The sequence below is a fragment of the Anguilla anguilla genome, chromosome 16, assembly GCF_013347855.1.
Source record: "Anguilla anguilla isolate fAngAng1 chromosome 16, fAngAng1.pri, whole genome shotgun sequence".
Classification (NCBI taxonomy): domain Eukaryota; kingdom Metazoa; phylum Chordata; class Actinopteri; order Anguilliformes; family Anguillidae; genus Anguilla; species Anguilla anguilla.
Genome location: NC_049216.1, coordinates 19,395,535 through 19,413,233, shown reverse-complemented (window position 1 = coordinate 19,413,233; position 17,699 = coordinate 19,395,535). Strand labels below are relative to the sequence as shown.

The following is a 17,699-nucleotide window of genomic DNA, read 5'->3' as shown; positions in this document are numbered from 1 at the left end:
GGTGTGCGTTGGAACGGGAAAAATGGCAGAAATATCTGGAAAAGCACAAGAATGAAATCTTATGAAATCTGCCTGTCCCGTTGGGGGCTGATAGCCAGCCAGTTGCACGTCCTTCAACTTGGGCTGCATGCCGTCCTTGACAAAGGCATATACCAGCACACATACACACACACACACACACACACACACACACACGTGCGCACACACACGTGCGCACACTCACACACACGGTCAGGCACGTGACACACACACACACACGGTCAGGCACGTGACACACACAAACAGACACACACACACACACACGCACACACACACACACACACTCACACACACGGTCAGGCACGTGACACACACACAAACACACACACGCACACACACACTCACGCACACACACACACACACACGCGCACACACACACGCGCGCACACACACACACACACACACACACACACACGGTCAGGCACGTGACACCGGCATGTTTTCCATCTGCTGACTGTGCGCAGTGGAGATTATACGAGGACCAGGCTGCTCTCCCAGAGGGAGCACAGGAATTTAATTATTGGTGGGCTGCATGGTAAATCTAAACCAAATAGAGAGGTGAAAATTGATTTAGCACCATTTTAATGCCATTTCAACATATTGAATATGTATGAAGGTCAGTCGCAGGTTAACAGTGGTACATATTAACATAGTTTAAAAGGGTGATTCAAGTTTATTAAATGAAATGAATGAATTGTAAGCAGTATGTTTTCCAGCTCAGACCAGGAGGTAAATAAAAAGCTCTTCTTGGCTGACGTATGAGACAGTTCGGTCTCATTTTATTTGGTTTTGGACACCGTTAATTTTTAAGCTAACACACTATTTGATTTCAAAGCAAATCAAAGGATAGAAGTGAGCTCTGGTAATCAGGCTTGCATCTTAACTGAACAATAATGTGAATGTTGAAGGCTGTTCAGTAACTCCTTCATTATTTACTTGTTGGTGAAAGCAAAGACATTTGATCTGTGAGAGCATTAAATATTAAAATACCTTCAAACAATACTGGACCCGCAAATATTCCCACGTTCACTGCAGCAGAATATGAAATGAGTCTTTTTCATTGCTTCATCAAGGAAGCTTATGCAATTTGTAGGAATCCTTATATTGCCCATAAATATTAATATGATGTATTACTGGAAGGAAAATGACAGTACTGCTTTATTTTCAAAAAAAGTGTCACCTACAATACATGTAAAGGATAAAAGTGTCTGCCAATGCAATGTAATGTAAAGACGTTGAGAGCAAAATCATTCAGATATACAGTATGTACAAATGAAGCCGAGACAGCAGAGCCCTCAGCAGGCCCAGAGGCTGAATTAAGATGTCATCCAGAAACGTGTAGCTGTATCCTAATGAAGGCTTCTAGAGAAATGGCACAGAGACACGCTTACCACAGTCTGCTCCTGTCACTTGCTACTCTTCTGACTGTCAAAGGATAGAAGATGTGCAAAAGCACCCCCCCCCTTTACCCCCTACCTGCACCTCCATTTGCACAACTGGCTGCTGTTTCTGCCCTCTGGGTGAGGTAGAGATGTGGAGGGGCTGTTTCTGCCCTGTGGGTGAGGTAGAGATGTGGAGGGGCTGTTTCTGCCCTGTGGGTGAGCTGGAGGTGAGGAAGGGCTATTTATGCCCTTAGTATAGCCAAACACTGCTCTCTAAAAGGGAAAAAGTCACATTCATTTTAACAGATGCAAAATCTAAGCATTTCGATCAAATTATTATGATTTCAGCATCACAAAATTCATAACATACAGCACATGTTTTCAATGCAAAACTGAAGTAGCTGCAAGGTAGCTGCGAGGGAACAGTGAATTATTCATTTTAATTCATTAATCTAAAAGGCAGGCAGTTAACTGGAGAAATATTTATCTTATGAATGTGGTGTAAGATGTGTAAGTGTGTACTCTCTCCAGAGAAGTACTTTTCAATTACAACATACTGTAGATACAGGGACTTCTCATTTGCTCATGCTCCATTAATTAATTTTGAACACAATTTCTGTGTGGTACAACTTTGATCTGAAATTAGCCTGTGATGTTACTATGGAAATAAGTACCACCAAACATGCTCTGGCTAAAAATATGTTATAAAAATATATTTTTTTAAAAATAATTCCTGAAGGAAATTGTAAACAAACGTACAACAGGCAGATGAATGAGACATTTCTTTTGTGTATTGAGATGGTGGGGGCGTGTCACTATTCATACAGGAGCCCAATCATGATTGGGTGCACTGCTGGTCTCATTCAGCTATTCACTGCCATGGTCCATTATGAATGAGGATCCTGGGAGGTGCTGGCGAAATTATTGTGAGTAGCAAGAATTTCAGATAGAGGAAGGAAGGAGTCTCCCAGACCTGCCTGTGCTCCTTCCTGTGTACCATCTGGCGGTGCTCAGAGCTTCAGATGATTGGAAAGTGAAGGAAGGTGTACAGGAAACACTGCTGAGTTTCAGAGTGAGCATGAAAGCTGCTGTTAAAGTGTTGCACCAGCAGGCAGATTAAGGAACAGCGGCATCCCCTCCTTCCCGTGTTGACTAGTGTCGAACTTTCACACTTTGGCTTAGTGGGTACTTGCGGTTGTCCAAGAGCTACCAACAACATCACATAGGGCAGATGAAAATATAAAACAAAAAGACTACAAAAAAAGCTAGTAAAAAGAAAAGGCTAGACTCCTGGAATGTCAGACCTTAATTACAGTCCTACCACAGTCTGTCTGTACTGAGCTTTTCTGCGTCTCTGCCATAAATCGCACGTCTCCTGTCGCTTTGCTCCCGAGGCCTCTTTCTGGATGGCTGGTGTGGATAAAGTTGGTGTCGTACTCTGGCTAGGATACTTGGCTTGTATCCCAAAGGTTGGCAGTTCAAATCCCAGGTGATGTGGTGTTATGCTCTCAAACAAAGTACTCCAACTGAATCAGTACGGTACATTATATAATAATATTAGTTAAATATGTGTTCTTATACGCTCTCTCTGTCTGTCTCTCTCTCTCTTTCCCTCTTTTTCTGGGGAGGGGGGTTTCTCTGGGCGAGGGGATTGCATTATGCTTTGAAAGTAGTCTTGCATTGCGAGCCTGGCTGTTTCAAATGTCACTCCAGCTGCCTGGAGACAGAGCGGTTGGTTGGCACTGGCTGATTATGCAGTGTTTCTAATGTGTAAAGGTCAATGAGAAAGCCTGCGGCGAGCAACGCTCTTATTATTCCCTACTGAAAACCGTGAGTGCACGTGTGTGGGGTGGCTGTGGGGGCCAGGTAGTATTTGGTGGCTGGCAGCAAGGTATTTATTCGCAAGGAAAAGGACAAACTTTAACTCCATTTCTCTTTGAAGATACAATGATGGAAATAAATGTATATTTAATGAAGCTATTTGGGTACAAGAGAACCAACTTTCCCGTGTGAGAATAAAACCTGTGGAATCCTTGAAATGCTGCTGAATCTGACACTCTGTCCTACTGTGGCTTTGTCCTTCAGAGACAGTTGCACACTGGTGTTCACTTTTAGCCATATGGTTCATAGAGCTGATAGAGCTTTCCTTGGGCCTATCACCAGAAGCCTCCCCCCGACCCCCTTCTTGTCATCTACTGTCACTGTGCTCACCCTTCTTATGCCTTTTCGATTTCAATTAAATGGTCAGTTTTGTCCATGGCCCCAGGGGAACCACAAACACCCTAGCCTCGATTGGAATCTTGTAATCATTGCTTCTGTCCTCCTCCTTCCAACCAGGTCCCCGCCCCAGACACAGGCACTCTAGTGCCTTTTTAACACAGTGAGAGAAGGACTTAAATTGCGTGCCTTAGCAACATATTCTACTAAATATTCTACTAAAGTGCTCAACTGCTCAATCTGCGACAGTATTATTCAGAAGGACAAAAGAATAAACTGCATATCTAAATCTTCTGTTCAAATAACATGTTAGAGTACATGCCACAGATAAGATACAATACAATAATGATGCACTACTAACAAGGGTCATAGCTGTATCCAAGTTATTTATCACTATTAGAAAGCCATTAAATGAATGTGTTCTGACAATGGGGAATTTCTTTTGCTGAAAATGGAGTTCATGGAATATGTATCTTACCATTTCAGAAGGTGAAAAATAAAATAAATACTACTAAAATAAAAAATAACTGAACTGTTTGATAGTCTATGATTTGATGTTAGCTACACAATGAGTTAATAAATAAACTGTAAGAGAGATGGGTAAATATATTTGTAATTTAGATATTTTATCATTTTCTAAAAAATTAACATTTTATTTGAAAGACATATTAATACAAAACATATATAGTCATTTTAATTAAAATACACATATGGAATAAAATACATGCATAACAAGCATATTCTATTAGTGTATTAAAAATGTAGTTTGCATTCCTGATATTTTAATAGTAAACCCTGACAGGTCTGACCTAGGTCTGACATTTCAAAGGCTGTGCCATACTATTATTTTATCTCAGTTCAGGGTTAAGAAATTGTTTTAGGATTCTTAGTATAGTGGGATGGTTAGTAACACATGTTTACAAGACCACTGCTTGTGAAAGTTGCAAAAATCTAGTGGGAATTCCAAAATTGGGAAAAATGAAAAACATTTTCAAAAACATTTTTCGAGCAGGTATTTGAAGTGCCATTGATAAGACAAAGGACATCTCAAATCCAAGGTTACCCTGCCATTTTCAAATATCTTCTTCCCATTCCTGTTTCCTCTGCCACACTGAAAGCTGCTTTCTGGTGTGAGGTAGATGGAATTTCCCAATAGGGCACATTGTGCCTCATCTAAAATCCCACATGCTAAGAGGCCCAGACACGCCTGCACTTTAGCAGCCTCATAGAGCCCCAGTGCTGTGGACCGACTGCATGCTACTGTCAGCGACAGTTAACTGATTAAACCCAAATGGAGATTCTTCATCATGCCGTTCAGTAGAAATCCCTATATTCTTCTCTGGTCTCCTGTCTGGGTTATGTCTTCCTGAAAATGGAAACAAATGGAGGTGGGTAAAAATGGATATTCACAATGCTACTACTAATCTTTGTGACAAATCATTTTGACAAATGTAGCCTAAAGTGAGCTGGCTTTTGATTCTGCAGTTGCGCATTGCACAATGAAATGCATCTCCTGGAGATGATATTTCCTCGGCAAATTGCCTTGGAAATGGAGGTCTGTGAGACTACGGTGACACCTTGTGGTGGGAATGTCTAACTAACCATGGCAGTCCAGACAGGTTCCTGATATTCAGAAATGTATAAAAGTTGGATTTGTACTCCTTTTCCATCCATTTCTGTCACCTTTCAGTTTACCTTGGCAACTTTTTAGTAACATCTTCCTCTCCTGTATTTTAACTGTGAGCTCAGTGGCTCTCGCAATAGCCATGAGTGGCTAGTGGTATAGCCATGAGCATAGGTGTATGAAGAGATGGTTAGTTCAGTGATAAAGTGAAAACTTCCTGTCCCAGCCGGCCTTGTTCCAAGGATTACAGTTGCACTCAATGCCCTGAGCAGGACGTACGATGCTCAGGGTTTGGGATACAGGGTCCTTTTGGGCAGTGTGGAAAGAAATGGCTCTTTGATGCACCATTCAGTGGCCCTGGCAGGAGCATCCAGGGGCTACTGAGCACAAAGAGAAGAGTGCCAGGATACTAAGGGCTCCTAAGCTGGCAGTGAAAGGCCTAAACAGCATATATTGTGTGTACATGTGCCCTGGCTCTGAGCATTGTGCAGTACTATACAGCTCTGCCGGTAACAGCACTATCCATATGGTTTGATGGGCAAAAGGACAATAAATGCATTTCCAAATATTCTTTTCATTCACCATGCTGAATACCATAACGAAATGTGAGGAGATCAAATTACATTTCTGAGGAGAATCAGATTAGGTTATCAAAACATGGTTGCAAAGTGCTTTACAAATAAAAAACAGAAAGGAATAAAATAAATGAATAAAGCAATGAATACATGACACGGGTTACAATGTGCTTTACTAATTCAAAGAACATAGGAAGGGATAAAATAAATAAATGAATAAAATAAGGAACACCGGACTGGAGAGCTGGAGTGTGGAAATACAGTAATCAAAAACACAATACAAGTCAAATTTGCTGGCATGATGTCTTTGGGCAGGTCATTCCACAATCTAGGGACCCTAATAGAGAAAGCACAGTCACCCTTTATTTTCAAGCTGAACAGTGTAACGGCCACAAGAGCCTCTCAGGCTGTTCCTTGGCTGATAGGGAATTAAAAGATCTGAGATATAAGATGGAGCCATCCCTAAGTAAGCTTTAAAAGTGATTAATACAATATTTAAATCAATCCTGTGGTTTACTGGCAGCCAGTGAAGCGAGGCTAAAATGGGTGTAATGTGCTGTGCTTTTCTTTGTACTGGTCGGGAGTCTGGCTGTAGCATTCTGCACTAATTGTACTCTTGATATGTTCTAGAGGCTAAGACAGGAGTGGAATGAGTTTCAGGAGTCAAGATGCGAGAAAATAAAAGCATGTGTAGCAATTTCTAAGTGTTTAAAAGATAAAAATGCTTTAACCTGCTCTGTAGTGTGCCCCCCTTTTTAACACTAGCCTGAAAATGACATATCAAAAAATTAAAAGTAACTATTCTTGAACCCTTTTGATTACATGCATAATTTTTGTCTCTTCTGAAAGGTAACCATTGGGTGTGTGTTTCCCAAGAGTCAGAATTACTCTAAATATTACTGAAGCAAAGTAACAGAAGCTCAAACAGTGGAAGTGGAAGTTTTTTTTTCTCACCTAAAGTTTTTTTTTGTTTTGTTGCTAAAATCAGTCTGCATGCTAATTTATAATTCAGATTTGTGTTATATTAAAACGACAAATGACATAGAAACTTTGTTTCAGAAATACAGTGCAGAAGACCTCCTCCTGTGTTTGAGAAGCAATCCTTTCAGCACCCAGGTGCTTTCAGTTCCTGGAAGGGCTACAGACCCGCAGACAGCGCCAGACCCACTTACTGGCAGGATGGCAGTTGGAACCATTCCCAAACAAAGCACCCGCTAGCTTTTGACTAAATTAGTGGACCATACTTATCATTCTAAATGCCTTATTTGTAATATGACCATGGGACAGTTGTTGAGGCTATGCAGGAATTGTAGCTCAGGCAGGGAATTCCAATAAAAAGCTGTTTAGTTGAAAGAGCGTTTCCCATCCAAGGGTTACCCAATGACGCGCATCGATACAGCCTTTCAAAGAACCGCAATCATGGATATACAGTCTCTATTGGTTAGGAAGCCTAAACTCCCTCCCAACAAGTTTGTTTTTCTTTTTTGGTAATCCACGAGATAACAAGATAAGAATGTCATCCTTAAGTACTGGAACATTCTTAAAAGTGATCTCTCCTTGAAAGAGATTATGTGTGATTATATAGTGTGTGATGCCTATGGTTATCTTGTGGTTTGGCGACATGGCTAATTAAGATTCACTTGTGCACAGGCCACTAGTGGCTATTTAGGCATGTGCGTTGCCATTGCCTTCTGTTTGATTCTGATGAAGACACTGTTGAAACAGTGGTTGCAATAAGAGCTGAAAATACGTGGCTTCCCGGCTTGTTCCATTATCTCAGATCTTATAGCTCTTCAGAATGCTTAATCAGTGAAATCAGTGAAACTCACATTAATATAAAGCTCGCCTCACACTGCTTGTGATGGTTTGGCACAGAATTACAAGAAAAGTGCATAAAATCTGCCATGACACTACCAGCAGTCAAACTTACCATAAAGTCATATTTATTTTTATTGTGTCACAGGAAAGTTTTGAGTTCTAAGCTGTTCTGTTGATAATCCTCGCTGGTTGTGAACTCTGCTTTTTGTGAAACTCTCTGATAAGGAGACTCATTTGGGAAAATATAAGCAGATAAGACTGTAAAAGTATGTCTTATCTCCTGAAGGGCAGAGTGTGACCTTCACACACTGCTTTGCTGAGAGACCCTATTTCTTCATTTATGCTCATCAAAGTGAAATGGCAAATTTATTTCCTTCTCTGTCAGGAATTTTCCTCTTGTAAAGTTTCAGCTGTCAATAAAATTGTGGATATGCACAGTTAATTTTAAAGTGTTTTCATGTTTTCCTGAAAAAGTAATATTTTATAGATAGCTATCCATATCATATAGTCATTAAGGTGTCAACTGTTGCTTAATCCCTTATGTACTGCCCCTTTTTTAACACACGCCTGAAAATGAATTTCCCAAAATAAAACAGTTACTATTCTTGAACCCTGGCAAAATCCTGGTCTCTTCTGAAAGATATGTCTGCATTGTTTTTCTAAGCCCACCAGGCACAGCCTCAAGCATTTGTGTCCACTCAAAAACATCTTTTAGTTGAGAGAACTTCCAATTCCACAGTGTCTGAGCTCCTGTTACTTTGTTTTTTTGTAAAATTTTGACTAATTTAGACTCTTGGAAGTACACTTTTGACACCGATTGCCCAGTTCCTTGATAAAAGGGGTTTGTTATCATCAGTCAGGACATTTTTAAAATATTTTTTCAGCCTGATTAAGGAAAGTGTGTTTCTGATTGGGGAGGAATAGATTTCAGTAGAAAATTCCTGCTGCTAGAGCTGTTTATTCAAACTCTTACATACTGTACGCCCCCTGAAAAAAGAGCTTTACTTGAGAGTGATGCCATATTTGAGGTTCCTCTGGTCTCTGTAGTAGGTCCATGCATCCTGAGTAATTCTCTTGGGGTAATGTGCTTCTGCCTGGAATAGGATGCTTGCATCCTCTGGGGTAATGATGTTCACAGTTTCCTTCACCCCAATTTTCTCTCTGGATATGGAGAGCAACACTGGTTAGTCAGTCAAGAATTGGTTAGACAATATGGACTTCTCAGTGTCCTCTATAACATTATCATTCAGAGAATTTACTGTTTCTGCCTATTGTATTGGCTCATTGATTGCATGCCTGCACAGAAACGTTTCCAGTTTTGTAATATATACTTCATTTTAATTGGCCACAGGCAACAGTTTCATGCATAACCAGGTGTTTCATGTTGCAATTAAAAATAATAATCATTATGTGACTTATGATTATTTTATTATTTTTTATTTTTTTTATTTAGGTATGCTTCTGGGATGCCAAAAGGGAAATAAAGGTTCTTTTCAAGGGAATGAATGGTCGATGTCCACCCAAGGTGACCGTGTGCAAATCCAACAACATTTAATTTCATCCAAATTTTATCCACTACTGCAAGTCACATTTAATTGCATTTTTTAATTGGTCTTAAATAGGTAAGGGAAATGTTTCCATTATAAATACAAAGTATTCCACCTATCCACAATTATCACAAATACATGTTGTAAAAAGAAGAAAAATATACTTTTACAAATATTCCCTTCGCACAAAGGACACTTACTGGTAAATGGGTCCAAAGGTTTTGAAGTTGTTGAGCATGATACGATGAGCATTCCGGAATCCATCTTGTTTCCAGAATCTGTAGAGGTTGGCTACACTGTTCCTCCACAGTCCAGGTATCTCATCGAATGAGCGGGTGCCCAGGCTGCTGTCTGGTTTAGTGCCCTGTCTCACCATGGGCATACTGGCACATATGGAGGTATATTTGTAGCGATACCTCCATACATATCTGAACAAGAAAAAAAATCACAGTTTAGATTTAAAACACCATTATCCATCGGATATTGAAAGTGAAACCTAAAATGGACCAGATCCCACCACCACCATGATTGCCCAGCGCCATTTGCATTGGCAAAGTTACTATCAAATAAAAATATAAGCCAAATTGTGCAGAAACCTGTATTGGCATAAAAGTAAAATCATTAGACCAGAGTCATATCTTGACAAAATCCTATCTAGATGAACATGATTAGCTATCCATCAGATTGAAATTGAAATTTTCTGCCTAAAATATACCGGATTTATTGTGTAACCTGCATTATCATTATGGTAAGTTGACCTAAACTATCTGGGCGGCAGGCATGGTTGATGTTTTAGTGTTTCAGCGTTTCAGATTTTGGTGGATAATCTTCCAGCACCAGTGGTATCTGCCTGGCCCATTACTGGCACTCCAGATTTCCCCCTTTCTCTCTGCTCCATATGGCTTAATTTTTTGTCTAACCATGGCCATGCAATCAATTGCACCTGTAGTTTGGCAGAAATAATCAGGTCTTTGGGTGAGACTGATTTGGGAAAGCCTTGAGTGCCAGGGAGGGGGGTGTGGTGGGTATGACAGCTGAAGGACAGGCTGAGGCCAGACTGCCCTTGAGAGAGTTCTGCTGATTGGGAGGCGGTGTGTGCACTTTCTCCGGATACGAGTCATTGTGTGTCTCAAAAGGAATAATGTGGTTTTTTATTTTTAATTATTTTTATTTGGCATTGTTCAAACATACCTGTCTGTATGATCTGGGATAATTGGCATAGATCTTTAATATGAGACGGAATACCCTGGAATAATGGAAATATGGAAATACCCTGTTTATTAAGCATAATTTCCTGATTTTTTCATGTTTTATTTGTATTTGACCCACACATTCATAAGCCTTTAAAGTTACAACAGCCCCAGCTATTCAGATCTTCAATGATTTGAAATGTATCGGCCTATTTTCGGGTGATCACCACCACAGCATTGTAATTAAAATCAACACAAATCAGTCTGAGTGAGTCTGAGCCCTGAGGCCCAGACAGGGAGGTGTGGTGGGTATAAAGACTGAAGGACAGACAGGCTGGACTGTCACTGGGAGAGGTTCACTATGATTGGGAGGTGGCGTGTTTGCTCTCGTGCTGTAGCCCCGTGCTGCTCTTCTTGGGCCCTGTATGGTGATGGTGGAGTGATGGTTCCAGCCAGGGGCTGCCAAAGTGCCAGTGTGCCCATGGTGAGACAGGGCACTAAACCAGACAGCAGCCTGGGTATCCGCTCATTCGATGAGATACCTGGACTGTGGAAGAACAGTGTAGCCAACCTCTACAGATTCTGGAAACAAGACGGATTCCGGAATGTTCATCGTATCATGCTCAACAACTTCAAAACCTTTGGACCCATTTACCGGTAAGGGCACTTGTTGAGTAACAAAAATATTCAGAAAAAGTACCAGTCTTGTTCATTTGGATTTTTGTGTTGCTTGCAAATGCCTTTATGTAGTCTGATAGTCTGAAATAATATTTGCCTTGTTTCAGAAGTAAAATACAACATTGAATTTTAAATTAAACTGGAAACTACCAGTTAGACAGTTGATACTTAAGGTACATTAAATGATAAAACTGCTAAATTGAAGCAGGCACATGCCAGTTAACCAACGTTCTTTTTAAATCAGAGCAATTAACTCTAGAGCAATGATATTTTGTGACTTTTGTTTCACAAGGTCTAGTCTTTAAATTAAATAAAGATCCATCTTCTTTGAGATTGTAGAGCAGTTGTGTGGTGTGAGAACTGTGCTCATAATGACAGTTGGATGAACAAGGTTGGCACCGTTAGACATGGTGCTAAACATTTATTGTGTCTGTACAATATACAGCAGTTTTAGTCAGATTTGAGTAAATCATGTAAGTTGGTGTGGATAAGTGTGCATGCAAAGCTTTGCTCAATTCCTGAGTGACAGAGCACTGATGTGCTAATGGTGCTCTCTTACATACTGTACAGAGAGAAAATTGGGTTCTATGAAAGTGTGAACATCATCAAGCCAGAAGATGCAGCCATTCTTTTCCAGGCAGAAGGACATTACCCCAAGAGACTGATGATCGAGGCATGGATCGCCTACAGAGACTACAGGAACCACAACTATGGAGTCATTCTGAAGTACGTAGGGGAACTGAGGATTAAGTGAAATATGTTTAATTTTCCAAACCCAGTGGTTTTAACCATTAACACTCATTTGATGTTTGCACTCTGAATACCAAACACAAGTGCATCCAACATGTAAAATATATTTATTTGATTTAATTTGGTAATAATTTATGGTTTGGTGCTGAATAGATTTGCTTTAGGTACAATGTAATGTAATGTAAAGACTGGACTGTGTTGCTCTCAGTTTTTTTTCAAGCACTTTGAACCTATTTCTTACTATGTGATGCTTTATGAATATGGACCACATTCTGTTTATACATACTGTGACCGTGTGGACTAACATCTGTCTTCCTCCCCAGGGATGGGGAAGACTGGAAGTCCACTCGATTGGTCCTAAACAAGCAAGTAATCGCTCCACAGGTTCAGGAGAACTTTGTTCCTCTGTTGGACGAGGTGGGACAGGACTTTATGGCACGAATCCAAGGAAAGATTGAGAAGAGTGGAAACAACAAATGGACAGTTGATCTCTCCAATGAGCTGTTCAAATACGCACTGGAATGTAAGACCTTCATCCAGCTCTGTGAGAGCGATCAATATCATTCTTTACACACTGACTAGGGTGTGGATAGTTTATTTTCATTGTTTTGTTGAAAGACCTGCTTTGTGTCTTTCAGCTGTGAGCTCTGTGCTATATGGGGAACGATTGGGACTGCTGCATGACCACATAGAGCCAGAGGCTCAGCATTTCATTGACTGCATCTCCCTGATGTTCAAGACCACCTCTCCTATGTTGTACATACCCCCTTGGCTGCTGCGCCGCTTGGGGGCCAGGGTATGGAAGGACCACGTGAAGGCCTGGGATGGCATCTTCAACCAAGGTAGGAACCAAACACAGTGTGGGGGGAGGAAAAATTCAACACAAAAAAGAATTCTCTGAAATAATACTTAATGTTGAATGTTGTATTTTTCTTCATAGATTTTCTAACATGGAATATGTTAAGTGTCTTTTTTATTTAAAATGAATTATACTGTTGTGGGGTATTTATATTTAAAAGAGGAAACCATTGACCCTTATGCTGGGCTTGTGGCTTTGCAGCGGATCGCTGTATCCAGAATATGTTCAGACGGTTAAAACAGGAGTCAGGTGGTGAGGGGAGATACCCCGGGGTGCTGACCATCCTAATGCTCCAGGGCACGCTGTCTATTGCGGACATCAAGGCCAGCGTTACTGAACTGATGGCTGGGGGCGTGGATACGGTAACCAGCACACACACCTCTAAGTGGCTGTCACGGCTCTGGCTCCAGACTGCTAATTCCCTGCCTTGTTTTCACCCTGTGTTTCATGTCTTGTGTCTACTCTGGCTAGTTGTAATTGTAATATTGGTTTCTCACATTCCGAACGTCTGCTCATTTCCTGCGATTGTCTGCATCTGTTTCCCCGTGTATTTAAATTCCTGACTTTCTTCAGTTCAGTGCTTACTCTTCGTGTTTTTGTATGTTCTCCTTGCTGCTAGTCCCCATTGTCTAGTATTTGTTTCCCCTGCTCCTTGTGTTTCCTTATTTATTGTTTTTGTTCTACTGGTTTATATCATCAGTAAAGACTTATTCTTTTACTTACCTCTGCCCTCCTGTGTGATATGTGCACCTGGGTCCAAATCCTTTCTGTAAGTCCTGACTGTGGCAGTCAGTGTGTCTGTTGTAGAAATTCCAATTCTAAATCTCCCAGAATTTGTAAACAGCTAGAACCTATATTCTGCCCTGAGATGTTTTATGAACATGGCCCCAGGACTGGATTTACTGCTTTAAATTGGGGAAGCAACATTTTGGATAACAAATCTGCAACTTTTAAAGATTTTTCTATGGTGTACTTCAAACTTCAAACAGTTGGAATTCTTAGCTTGTATTATGTGAATATAAAATAACGTTTACTGCCTCTGTTATTACCTGCAGTCGTGCCTGTTTGGGTGGTGAGGGGTATAGTTGTGTTGCAGACCTCCATCACCCTGCTGTGGACTCTGTATGAGCTGGCCAGACAGCCTGAGCTACAGGAGGAGCTTCGGGCAGAGATCGCTGCAGCACGGGCAGCCTCGCAGGGAGACGTAATGGAGGTGCTGAAGATGGTGCCCCTGGTCAAAGCCACCCTGAAGGAAACACTGAGGTATGAGAAACTGCAAAGAAGGCTCAAATGCGGTCACTGTTCAGACAGATCCTAGGTGCAGAGGAAAGAGACATGCTATTTTCATGTGCAAAAACACTGATTATGTGTGCCATTTTATGCAACTTGCGAACAAACAAATGCAATAGAAGGATAATGTAACTAGGCATCTCATCAGTCGTTAGTTGACCAGTGATGAATGTAATCAGTATGCTTGGTGATTTTTTAATTTTGGAATTTAAAAACACAAATAGGTCACATTTACTTAAAGGAAAAAGGTAAAAGGTAAAAGATTTGTTTTAAAAAGCTAAAAAAGCTGGAGACTCCATTAGCAGGAGGGTTACCAGGATTTTCTTCAGGGGGTGTAACAGACTCAAAAAGGAGGGGCCATACTGTCCCCAACAATTATATTAGCCAATGATAATGTGTTATTTTAGGTGGAAAAATACCACCCCATTGGACTCCCCCTGTCCAGTAGCCTTCTTGGCAATTACATTAGGTCAGGGGATAATGTTTAAAGTGTATTAAGTAGGGAAGTCAGTGAAAACTTCTGAATGCCAAAATGACAAAAGGACCATGACAGACCTTGGATCTTTTCAAATTTGTTTCAAGTCAGACAACCTGGATTATTCTAAAGATGTAGCCAATTATTAAAATACAGTAAATTTAAATAAATTGAAATGTGAATATGCTCTAAAGAATTTGCTTATCGAATATCCCTGAATGGTTGACTCCTTAGTCCCTGGTTTGTATTGCTTCATCTAAGTCCAAATAAAACGTGCTACAATGCTGTCATGTGAAAATTCCCAGCTGACAACTTCCTCCCTGCAGGTTGCATCCTATTGCTGTGAATTTGCAAAGGTACATAACTGAGGATGTAGTGATTCAGAACTACCACATTCCATCTGGGGTAAGATCAGCTTATTTCCTATCAATGTTCTGTCAGGTCACAGCGATTATGTTCAGCCTCTGTCACTTACTTGTCTTTTTTTTGCTGGACAGACCCTGGTCCAGCTGGGCCTTTATGCCATGGGCCGCGACCCCCAGGTCTTCCAGCGGCCGGAGCAGTACATGCCCTCACGCTGGCTGCAGAGGAACACCCGCTACTTCAGGAGCCTGGGGTTTGGTTTCGGGCCCAGACAGTGCCTCGGCCGCAGGATAGCGGAAACGGAGATGCAGCTCTTCCTCATACACGTGAGTTCGGGACCACCCGTCCATAATCACATCAGCATTCAAGGGTTGTTGGCAAAGAGAGAATATTGTCCCAGACCCTATCCTGTGTTTCAAAAGGACTTTGTAATGTGATTGTGAAGCCATTCGTGAGACCACCATGGGTTTCTCTCCTCCAATACCCAGAACTGTTTGTGTTCCTATCTTTGCAAAAACGTACCCAGGAAGAACATTTCTCTTAACCACTTAATCCAAAATAATCTGCATTAATTGCCATCGTTTGGTCATTGCAAACTGCATGCACAGCGGCAAATTATGGCCTGGAGGTTCCACGTTTTTGATGAAAAACAAATCTGGATTAAACAATGCAATTTTTTCTTCAAATACTATTTCTATTTACTTTAAATCCAACATTTGAATTTCAGTTTAGTTTTTCACACTAGCTTAGTTTTAGTTTTTATCTTAGGCCTAATTAACAACTTGATTTTTTCATAATTTTGTTCATTTTAATTTCAATTTTCAATAATAACCTTGATGATAACATTACCTCGCAAAATAAAATGAATAAAAGCCTTCCCAGTTGGAGTGAGTTTAGACAAAAATACGGGTGTAGCACCACAATATTGATCACAGCAACATCGGCACTTTAATATATCGATTATATCCCATGTTGTGGGTCCATGTGATAGGCATCTTTCGTTATCATTGTTCGTGAAAGATTATCTGGTCAGATTTGGTAACAGGACTGGTCAGATGATTACATAGAAAAAATCTTTTCTATGTAATCATTCTATGTGATCTGCTAGCAGCTGCCAGGTGCCTTTGCTGCATGTTTGTCTGTGCTTGACAACATGTTTGGTTAATGGCTATGGTGGGACTCCCTTGCTCTGGGAAGTGGCTGCTGAAAAATGAAGCAATGTTTTACACTGTCCCTCTGTTCTTCTGTCTCATCAACGCAGATGCTGGAGAAATTCAGGGTAGAAAATCAGGGGCAGATGGACACAAGGAGCACCTTCGAGCTCATTATTCTCCCAGAGAAACCCATTGTGTTGACCATAAGACCTCTGTGACCTCAGTCAAATGGGAGGTAATGGAGTGTTGCCAAGGAGAGCATATAGAGATGTGAATCTCCATGTTGTCTACCATACATACCTGACATTTGCATAGCGACTAAATTAAAGGGACTAAAACCTAAATGACCTGACCCCCCCCCCTCCCCCCAAACAATTTTTTTTCTTTTACATTACACATTTCAAGTATGTTTGGTGAAATGAATCACAGTTCCCAAGATCAGTTGGTCATTTTTTAATCATATAATTTCTTTATAAAAAATATTTCTAAAAAATGTTTTATTTATTTTTATAAGACAATTCTCCTTAACATTTTAGCCATTGTTTTTGTCCATTTCAGTCGGACTTCAAGCATCTGCAGAGGAAATTCAAGACATTTGAAAAAGAGAAAATTGAATTGCCCTCTTAGCAGTTTACTCATATTTTCCAGAATAGGTTTTTTAGAAGGCAATAAAAAATTGATTGTTAATTTTGAATACAGATACAAAAAGATGACAAGAGGGCATATTTGAGTGTTTCAGTTAATCTGTAAAAGGCATTCAGAACAATTTATAATAATCATTATTTTTTTTAATGTTCTTTTGTCAAATTTTGACAAAATTATATGCCTTTAATACTTTAAAGAAGAAAACTTTGTTGCTGCTACATTGTCACCCCTCACCCCTTATATCACTAATCTTTTATAGCATCACTTCATGTTTTATGTGAAGTTATGTGTCACTTACAAACGCTGAGTTGTACCTACCGTTGCAAAATATTGATCTGATGTGATGACACAAATAAATGTTTATTTTTATTAATTAAAATAAATGTCAATTTTACCTTCAAATGAAGTATACCAAATCTCCTGAAAACAATGCCTTAAAGAAGCTACATTTTTTGAAGAAGCTCTCCCAATGGAATATCTCTATATTCTCTTCGTCTATCTCAGTTGTGCTCCAGAGGAGAAGCTATTTTCCATGTTGACTGCAATTGTCATGTCACCTTTGTAAATAACTACCAGGTAACACAGCTTTCGAAGGTCTCCCCCCGTCCTTCGAGAGATAAGAAAACTGTTTCTGCCTTATCAGTTTTGGACCTCATCAGTGAGTTTCCTCCAAGAGTGATATTGCAGTGTTGTCAGTACCTTTTGCATCAGGCTTGTCATGTAAATTTTTTTCTTCATCATATGAATCTTTTGAGTTGTAAGCTGATCTGGTTTACTGTGACTTTCTTACTAACATTGCATTTCAACATTTCAAATAGCTGAATAGCAAAAAATTGATAAAAATTATTATTTGGATGATTGAAAAATTAATGATGCTTGGGGATGCTTGAACTCTTCTGCCTGTGTAGTAACAAGTCCTATAAAAATCTATTGTACTGTTCATGAACCTATTTGGGATTGTCTAGCCATGATACACTGCAGTTATTAAAACATCTTATTGCCAGGAGTAATTAGATTCCTCAGTGTCCTTGTCAAATGGGCAATTCAGCCATGCCTTGATACATTTAAGCTATAAATCCCTCTGTCACCACCT

General features: G+C 40.2%; 1 protein-coding gene across 1 annotated transcript; it reads left to right on the top strand.

Annotated features, from left to right (window-relative positions):
- The first annotated feature begins 10,719 nt into the window (after nt 1-10,719).
- On the top strand, nt 10,720-17,008 carry LOC118215491 (cholesterol side-chain cleavage enzyme, mitochondrial-like). The gene is made up of 9 exons (XM_035396355.1): nt 10,720-11,049; nt 11,641-11,796; nt 12,144-12,343; nt 12,459-12,662; nt 12,881-13,041; nt 13,776-13,942; nt 14,771-14,849; nt 14,942-15,133; nt 16,069-17,008. The coding sequence occupies exons 1-9, from the start codon at nt 10,754-10,756 to the stop codon at nt 16,177-16,179; spliced, it is 1,566 nt and encodes a 521-aa protein (XP_035252246.1). The 5' UTR covers nt 10,720-10,753; the 3' UTR covers nt 16,180-17,008.
- Nucleotides 17,009-17,699: the final 691 nt, after the last annotated feature.